Raw genomic sequence first — 9,493 nt, 5'->3', positions numbered from 1 at the left:
TGTTGGCAACTATGGCTATCAAGAAATGAATTAATCTTTCAAAGGAAGCAAACCTCTCCACAAGATGTAGTACAGAGAGCAGAGGCCTAATTTGCTGAGGTATGTAACTTCAAGTCCTTATCTTCTTGCCCTTCAATAGCAATGGAAGCAAAGAAATGCAAAATACATCTTGGTTGAACTCTAAATGTGGATTGGGTTTCATTAGAAGGAATTCTAGAGGTGAACAATTAGCTGCAGTCTCTATTCCTACTGATTTTTCTGAGGTGATTGAAGGTGAGGCCATGGCATTAAGAGAAGGATTTCTTCAATGTCTAGGTGAAGGCTTTTGGTGGGTGAAAGCGGAGGTGGATTGCCAACCCTTAGCCAACTTCATCAATGGTATAGTGGAGGTTCCTATATCCATTCACAATGTGATTAAGGACATCAATTTCTCGGCCTCTAAATTCTTAGATTGTGTGTTTGTTTTTTCTCCAAGGGAGACTAACAACTGTGCTAACTCCCTGGCTAGGATGGCTGCCTCCGTGCCGAGCAGAGTTCACTGGCCAAGGTCCACTTCTTGGTTATCTAAGCTTTGTAACTCGGATGTTTGTGCTTCTTTGGTTGAATGAATTTGAATTACCAAAAAAAAAAAAAAAAATCAAATGAAATCAATTTTGGAAGGCTTTCGTTTTCGTTCAAAATTGACACCCTTCTCTGTGGTAATCTTTCTCCATTATAAAATATACTTTTAAATCAAGATAAATGTGAAAAACAATTTGTAAATCAAAGTCAGCCATCAATATCACAACACCGATAAACGCAGTAGTCTGTACAAATGCAACGTTTTTCCTTTTTCTGGAAAACTACCTTTCTTTTCCAAAGTAACGATCACCACTCCAGCATAGCTGACCCAAAAAACTAGAACACAACCTCATTAACAATCTCCCTATTTATCTATTAACACAAACCATATGGGAGCAATGAATTTATAAATGAGATATTCCATAAACCAATCTGAAAAAGTAACTTCAGGATCCAGCCAACCTTCAATCAATGTTCAAAGCAACTGCTGAAGCCGTTGATTTTCTTTCCGTAGAGACTGGACTTCTTTAATCAACTCATCTTGCTTTTCAAGAATTGAGTTCATTGCACTCGTCGTCTCCATCTGTTACATGGATTCTATCAGAAAAAGCTGAGCCAAAAGACAGCCATTGAAACAAGAATAAGGTTAAAAGTAAAGCAAAGCAAACCTCCTGTAAATGGAATTGCCTCAATATCTCAATATGAAGGTTTCTCATATCTTCATGAAAGGATTTCTGGACTGATGCTAGTCTCTCCTCAAGAGTGCGCTGAAACAGCTGAAGCGTAAATGAAGAGGTTCCGTGTTGCGTATCTGGTTGAGATGGTATCCTTTGATGTTGTGATGTTTCTCCCTATTAACAAGATTGCAAACTTTAGAACCCTATGCACATATGTCTGTTAAGGTCGAAGACAGACATATTAAACAAATTAAAATAAAAAATAAAAAAAAGCAATTCAAACAGATAAGTAAAGAGCAAGGACTAATTTAACAAAAGTAAAAAATAAAAATAATAATCTGAGTATATACATTTATCACGGGATGAATTCCTGATGCAGTAGCTTGTATTTCTGATCTTGGCAGAAAACCACTTATAACCTCTTCCCGGGTTTCGGCTCCTGTTTTCTTGGCCTTTGGCGAACCCACTGCAACAGCTGCTGCTCCATCACTGAACGAAGGAGTGCTACTTATTCTCTCTGCATAAGTGGAAAACCTTCGAGGGAGGGTCAGAGATGTTGACAGAGGAGCTTCCGGATTAGCCTGTGTCGCATTGCCTTTTGTACCCTGAAGCATCGAAAGAGAACTAAAACGAACATGTTCTTGTAATCCCAACGACGTTTCTTGGCTGGAGGAGGTATCTCTTGTTCTGAGGTTTGCATTTGCAAGGGAGCTCGCACTTGAAAAGCTTATGGGCAAGGATGCATCTTGTAAGCCAGAAAAGGTAGAAGTTGATGCGACGGATCCTGACATCGATGTTCCAAAGCGAGATGGCAACAAATTAATTTGACGATGGGGGATAAATTTATCATGCAACGCCTCACCTCCCCAAACTTCAGGAGGGGTAATAGAAGACTCTTCACTCTTGGAAGAAGCAACAGGTGTAGTCAACTGTGACGAGGAAGATCGAGCATCGTCCTGCATGAAATACATCTAATTAGGGCACTGCTAGAAAACAATACACATTTTCTTTTGATGGGCATTGCTAATCATTGGACCACCAGCTCTCAAACCTCAAGATTACTAACAATATTGAGAAGGCATCCTAGGTCATGCAAACATTATGTACATGAATCTTATACAGCTATCATATTGTAAAGAAAGAATTTTTAGGCATTGGTAAATTTTTGGAATTCACAATCTATATGCTTGCCACCTGCCAATATCCCAAGTCTTTCAGTGAATGTCCCATGGCTCTTAAGTCATGGGACAGGTACATGTTAAAAAGAATAAGGCCAGCACACGGAAAGAGGAAGAAAGACTTCCAAATATAATTGCTAAACCAATGGTCCAGTAAATAGATGCAACAACATTAGGTCTGTTCGTCTATACAAGTTCATGCATAGAAACACAGATCTGACTTTCCTTTCGATTAGAGGTAGTAAAAGTACAACAACTCACAAATGATGATGAAATACAAAAGGAGAAGTAGATGTTTTCCGCAGAATGAAAAAGTGAAAAAACAAACCTGTCTGGATGCGAAATTGGATTTCAAATCAGAGATTGGATGGGGAACATTTCCACCGTCCTCTGCATAAGGATATCTTCTACCAGCTCGAGGGGAATACAGAGATGTAGGTTTTTTATCAACAGATATGTTATCTTTCTTTCCATCTTCATGATCATCCCACAACTTATCAAGTGAAGGTGTAATTGGCTGAACATCCACAAGTGGAGAGAATACTTCCATATCATCCTTGAAGTTATAAGTACGGGGAGCATGTAATTTAGACAATGTTGCACCAGTCCAAAGATGATTTCGATTTGGAGTTTCATCTGCAATAGATGAGTACATTGTGCTTGACGTAGATCCACTGCTGGTTGGCATAAGAGAAGATGAATCAACAAAGGAACTTGAACGGCCAGGATTTCGAGAACCAGAGACTGCTGTCGTGAGAGAAAGGCTTGACGATGTCACAGAAGGAAGTGGATCAGGCATAAGGATTGAATCTTCCCCAGCACTTCCCAGAAGTGCAATCTCAGCATTAGTGTTACTTTCACTGATAGTAATGGGTTTTGACCTTTGCCAACATAAACTTGTGACAGCCTGCTAATAATTGGAAGCAATTAGGATGACACCAAAAGATGAAATGAACTGTATCTATCAAACCAGTGGCAAGTGGCAACATTGTGTAGCCCAGATAGATTAGTGGATAGGCATATGAATTAGTAAATAGTATTCAGAATTATTTCTCATAGAAATATACAAAAACTACTGTTGGTGACAGACATATAATATTGAGAGTCACTCACAGTTTCTAAACAAATCTACATTCTAAGGACAACCGAATAAATATCACAAAACTCCCATTCGTCTCAGGCAGCAGCCATGCGCACACAACTGCATCATTTATAATCATCATCACCCATCAAAGTGACAGGCAGAAAATTTAGCATGCAGCTTCATTTATTTCCAACAGAATGAATACCTTTATGTTGAGATAAGTGTAGCTAAGTCGTTAAAACATAACTTTTAAGGTTGTAGTTGTTTTAACTTTTTCACCCTTTTAAGGTTGAAATCTAATTGCAAACAATGGAGACATCTGTCACTAATGAGGAGTCAAATCACTCCCCAAACATTTGGTTCTGAACCCTTTAAGCATCCAATGCCTTTATGCCTCCCAAAACACAAGCAACAAAAAAGGGACTATCCATAGCATTGTCATGAAACTTTCAGACAACAGGCCAATGAAACAAAGAACATATAATTATAATAAAGAAATTTCTGAACATGAAGAAGTTAATAACATCTAATAAAAAACTTTAAACACATCATCAGCTTAAACAAGAAGTAAGTAAAGAAGGCAGCACAGATGGAGCACGAAAAGAACATACTCTTCACCAAATTAACATGATCATGCAGGTAAAATCATCTGATTAACAATTGAATGATGATAAAATGGAAGTGCAATTGGTACAACTTTAAATTAGTTGCAAGTTTGCAACCAATTATCCTACCAATGTGAAAACACAATATATAACCAATGCATCCAGATATATGTCGGCCAACAAAAGCCTATAATTGTGGTTTTGTTCCCATTGTACACCTCAATAACTTACCAAAAAGACCCAGCCTTATGTTTTCTTTGGAACCGCTTTGACTGGGTCTGCTTCCGAAAGATCTCCAGAAGAAACTTGCCTATGTCATACCTCATAACTGTTGGACATGCTCTAACAAAATTTTGTTGCTAGTGTAAAGACAGGAGAAAAAATGGTACAACACAAAAGCATCTAAACTCAACCAATTTTGGAGGGGAAAAGCCTTCTCTGGTCAATCAGATTTTAATTGTTTGGTTTAGATTCGGTTAACACTTTGGCCTTGGTGCAACTGTCAACAATGCTCCTCTGTGATCAATTGGTCACAGGTTCAAGTCTAGAAACAGACTCTCTTCTGAAAGGGGTGAAGCTGCATAAATTATGACCCCCTTTTCACACCCCGCAGCGGTGGGTGGTGGAAGCCTCACGTAATGTGTCACCTTATAATTCAAGTCATTATACTTGGAGTGTTTTGAAGATATTATATTCTTTACAAACTACTAGACTAGAAGAGATTGAATAACACACTGAAGACTACCCCTATGGATAAAAGTATATTAATAAATGACGGTGGACAAGCTTTTGATCATGAGGTCATCTCAGAAATAGAAATTCTCCAACATGAGCCACCAAATAAAGGGTTATAATATGATAATACCCTTCTTTGGCAGCCTTTGCAGGGGATGGAACCCAAGGACTTATTGAATTCATATAGGTAATACAGAAAGGGATATTGTCTATTTCATATCATTGCTTCCTAGGCACATCTTAGGGAATAGGAACCCTATAACCATATTGTTACATTACATGCATGAAAATGCCAGAATGAAACGATTGTAGACAGTAGAGAAACACATAACTATTCCCCAACTTATTGAATCCTTAATGAAAACACACTTTCAACACAGAATCTGAAATAAGAGAAATATACCTCTGAACTACCGTATGCTCGAAGAACGGTGAACGGCTGTGGTTTTCCACGAACATCGTAGAATACAACCCTCCCACTACTTGTGCCAGCTGCCAATATCCAACCATCATCTCTAAATGCCAATGATGAGAAAGGTGCCTCATAAGGAATGCAAAATGAGAATCTCTTGGTACTGGGATCAAAAGTATACAACTTTTTATCCAGACCAACACTAGCAATTATCTGTTCCAAGAGGGAGGAGAGAGAGATGAAAATTTTCTTGAGCTAATTTTGGTTATTTTGATCTTTAAAAATACATTTCTCCTGATTACTAATTTTATTTATTTTTGGGAGGAGGTGGGTGGATAAGTAACTGAGTAAACATGGAATTTCAAAACACAGAGGCAACCTTATCATTTGTTGGTGAGAAGCTAACACCACTTGTTGGTGCAGAATGCTGCTTTGACCATGAAATCTGCGAGGAGCAAATCACTCATTCAACAAAAATGGATTCCAATTCCATAAAATGCAAAAATTATATGGTACAACTACATTCATCACTAATTGAAACTATTTAACCAGCATATGAGCATTGTCTGAACTTAATTCTGTATATAAACATAAAAGGATTTATCTGAAAACCTTTGGACTACGCCCAGTTGTATCCCACAGGTGCACAGATCCATCATCTCCAGCTGTAACCAAAAGATGCCGGCTGATACGGGAGTAATCAAGCACTCTCAGTACCTGGCCTTCAAAATGATCAACAAACAATTAGGATCCATTGGCTGCAAAAACTATCATCCGGATTCTTTGCAGTTAGAATAGCATGCTACTTTCAAAGCTCTGATTGACCAAATAACCTGTTCCTTGGGGTCCTTGAATTCAGCAGCCTTTACTCCAGAACTGAGGTTATGAAGAATAAGATCCCCCTTCAAACTAATGGAAGCCAAGTACTCATCTTTGCAATTGTACATTGCACCCGTAATTGTATCTGTATGACCCTTCAACCACTTGATACACCTTTTCCTTTGCAAATCCCATATTCTTACGACTTGACCACTGCCTCCAGAGCATATATACCTAGAGCTTTTACTGCTAAAGCTAAGAGCCAATATTGATTCCTACAATAAGCAACATATTCTGCTAGAAATTAGTGCCATATGAAGACATATGTCCCTTTAACAAATCTGCTGAAAAAATATAACAGGAATTGTTAAAGTGGATTTAAGAAATGCAGAGAGTGTAAGTCCTTTTAACATTAAGTTGAACTAAATGCATACTTCAGATCAACGAGTACAAGTATTACTAGTACAGAACCCAGACAGTTTTATAAACAGATAAGATGCTTCACTTGATGCATACTTCAGATCAACGAGTACAAGTATTACTAGTACAGAACCCAGACAGTTTTATAAACAGATAAGATGCTTCACTTGGTGTAACTTACATCGATATTGTCTCCACTATCACTTCCAGGAACTGGAATCGTTCCCATCCTTTGCCCATTTTTCCTCCATAATGAGATCTTTTTATCATCTCCAGCACTAGCGACAACCAAATCTGCAAGGTAAGAGAAAATCGAATTAACTTGTTGTCTTCAATAAATGTATAACCATGGAATGCGAAGTTGTAACTTACTGGTGTGATTCCACTTCACTGAATTCACTTGGAACCCCGGTGAAGGTGCATAGCTTAATGTGCAGGGATCACCCGGGTCCACAGAAACATCGAAAAGCTTAACAGTATCACCACCACAAGCTGCTAGAAGAGCCGTTGATGGATCATTAGAGCTCATCATCCTGCTTTCTGCGATTCTTCAGGTCGAATTTGCTCCTCCTATCCATCATTACTCAGGATTTTACTCAACAAGCATGCAAAAACAATAGTAAACAAACAAGGAAAACTGAAATTTCCCAAAACCACCTGCCCCTGGTGCGGAAACTCGAAATTTGTCAAGAAATTTAACTCAAATGCCCTGGTTTCAGATAGGGCGAACAGACGACGTTCCAAATCTGCAGTCTTGTTGTCCAGCAAATGGGATCTCCGAAACCAGCATTAAATACCATTTCTCAGAAGGAAATACTTTAGATTGGATGATTTAAGCACGAAATAAAGCATCGATGAATGACCACCAGACGAATTCTACAGAAAAAAAAAAAAAAAAAAAAACTAAACACTGTAATGGGGTACCTTTGATAACACAGCCGCGTTCTTCTCGACTAGAGATTTAGGTTTCTCCGTCTGCGGGTTTGATGATTATGTACCAACCCTACCAGGGAGTGAGTGAGGGAGATTTGAAAGTGCAGAGAGGCAAACGTGCTTTCATAACTTGAAAACCGAAATAACCGAGACAGTGCTGATATAGTTTACTGTTTACGTTTTTTATTTTCACCCAGATAAATATTTTATTTTAAGTGTTTGGTTCAATTTATACAGCTTATTTTCATTTACAAAGTCTTTTTACAACAAAAAATAAATACTAATTACTATAATGAAAAAGACAAAAGCAGGAAATACGTTGAAACTATTTTTAATTGTTTTAAGAAATCAATTTTGATTGTTTTTGTGTGCTTCTAACTTGTATGCGTAAAGTTAAAATGGTAGATTCGAAACTTCTTCCTTTTATTTCTTCCCTCAAATGGCTTTTTATTAAATTAAGAATAAAATAATAAAAACAATCCATAATTACATTTAGGGAGCATTGGATTTATGCTGGACCATTGGAAGAAAATAAACCAGTTGATTGGTGCTCAAGAATGGTTTATCAAGACAGTTCTAGCTTTAACATCCTTCAGGAGCCACCTCCGGATTTGGAGATGCTCCTTGAAGCTGATATGTTCGCTAGTCCAGCTTAGCTTTTCTTTTTAATTGGTGTCTGCCTTTTGGGTCTTTAACTTCTTATTTTTCTTCTTTTATCAAAAGAGCCAATAATCTAAGTTTAATTGTTCATCCCATTGTTCTCTCTCTTCGCCGAGAGATTTCGAAATCATTAGAGTTTCTATCAAATTATCCTCATAAAAATCCTGAGTCTTATCATACCTTAGGCTAAAATTATAGTTTTTTATGAGACAAAATGAGGGGAGGGGAAGAGAGAGAAAGAGAGAGCGAGAAATAAAAGATGGATGGGATTCCTCATGATGTAATTTTAAAACAATCTAGCAGCCATTTACCATGAAAATCCAATATTGGGTGCAAACCCCATATGCATATATTGTCATATTATTCAATTTTTCTTTTGAGCATATGGTACTATTTATGATGGAATTTGGATTTTCTACCCACAAAGTAGTGGGGTAGAGTAGTATAAACCCACGAGTAGAAGATTGATTCCCTTCACACTTCTTTACTATATATTTATGAAGGACATCACCTCCTCTAACATAGACTCTCATGATAGCCGTGAACTATCAAGCCACAAATGATCAATTTATGTGATAGTTGTGGTTAACCTAATTCCTTGTTTTATTTGTGGAAAAATATTGAACATATAAATCTTGAAATGGTTGTCCTATACTCCTAATATTGATTTTCTTACAAAATGAAAACCAAACACTTAAGAATCTTATTGAAATTGAGAGAAGATCCAGATGTATAACATCTCGAATGGCTTTGGGCTCCATTTCCTTAGCCGAAATTGAAGAGCCCATAGAGGTCATGGCTGCTATGAAACTTTTATAACTACAATACAACTCTTTGATCCCTTGAAATAATCTTGTTTCCAAGCTATATTAATAATAATATTAATACATTAATACAAATGTTAAAAGTGCAAGATTCGAACATGATACAATAGTAGCTGGGTTTGCAATGCACCTCTTCAACTTACTTGTGTATGAAGGCTGCAAGGTTAGCATCAATAAATAGCAAATTTGTCACAGGCCAACAACACCATGCACATTATGAACATGGATGAGTAGAAAGGTGTAAAGAATTGTTTTAGAAGCAATTAAAGGTAGAGTTTTGTGAGAGAATACTCAAAGGACTTTTGGACCTGGTTGGCATCATTTGTCAGTTTTGTGTTCGTCAAACAAAGATAATGTGGTTAGAGGGTTGTGCTTGTTTCACATTTCTTCACAATACATTTAGGATGAAGATCCACATCCGAATAGTGACAAGATAGGTCATATATGGACTCCTATTAAATATGCAGTGGTGAATAGTGACAAGATAGACCATGAATGAGAAATGGTAGTACTCTTGGCTTCCTCCACCTTATGGCTCTGTTAAAGTTAACACAAATGCGTCATGGTTGGAGAAAATGAAGAAGC

At 37.4% G+C, this 9,493-nt stretch overlaps 1 protein-coding gene across 1 annotated transcript; it reads right to left on the bottom strand.

Moving 5' to 3' along the window:
- Positions 1 to 677: 677 nt before the first annotated feature.
- On the bottom strand, positions 678 to 7,539 carry NEDD1 (Transducin/WD40 repeat-like superfamily protein). Its single transcript, XM_089166406.1, has 11 exons — positions 7,416 to 7,539; positions 6,864 to 7,061; positions 6,673 to 6,785; positions 6,086 to 6,346; positions 5,865 to 5,969; positions 5,632 to 5,697; positions 5,244 to 5,465; positions 2,745 to 3,323; positions 1,589 to 2,194; positions 1,230 to 1,412; positions 678 to 1,144 (listed from the first exon to the last, which is right to left on the bottom strand). The coding sequence occupies exons 2-11, from the start codon at positions 7,021 to 7,023 to the stop codon at positions 1,037 to 1,039; spliced, it is 2,403 nt and encodes an 800-aa protein (XP_089022532.1). The 5' UTR covers positions 7,024 to 7,061; positions 7,416 to 7,539; the 3' UTR covers positions 678 to 1,036.
- Positions 7,540 to 9,493: the final 1,954 nt, after the last annotated feature.

Source organism: Hakea prostrata, chromosome 1 (assembly GCF_041222555.1).
Source record: "Hakea prostrata isolate BN-2017 chromosome 1, UWA_Hpros_2, whole genome shotgun sequence".
NCBI classification, from domain to species: domain Eukaryota; kingdom Viridiplantae; phylum Streptophyta; class Magnoliopsida; order Proteales; family Proteaceae; genus Hakea; species Hakea prostrata.
The sequence above is the reverse complement of the archived record's forward strand: the minus strand, read 5'-3'. Positions and strand labels throughout refer to the sequence as shown.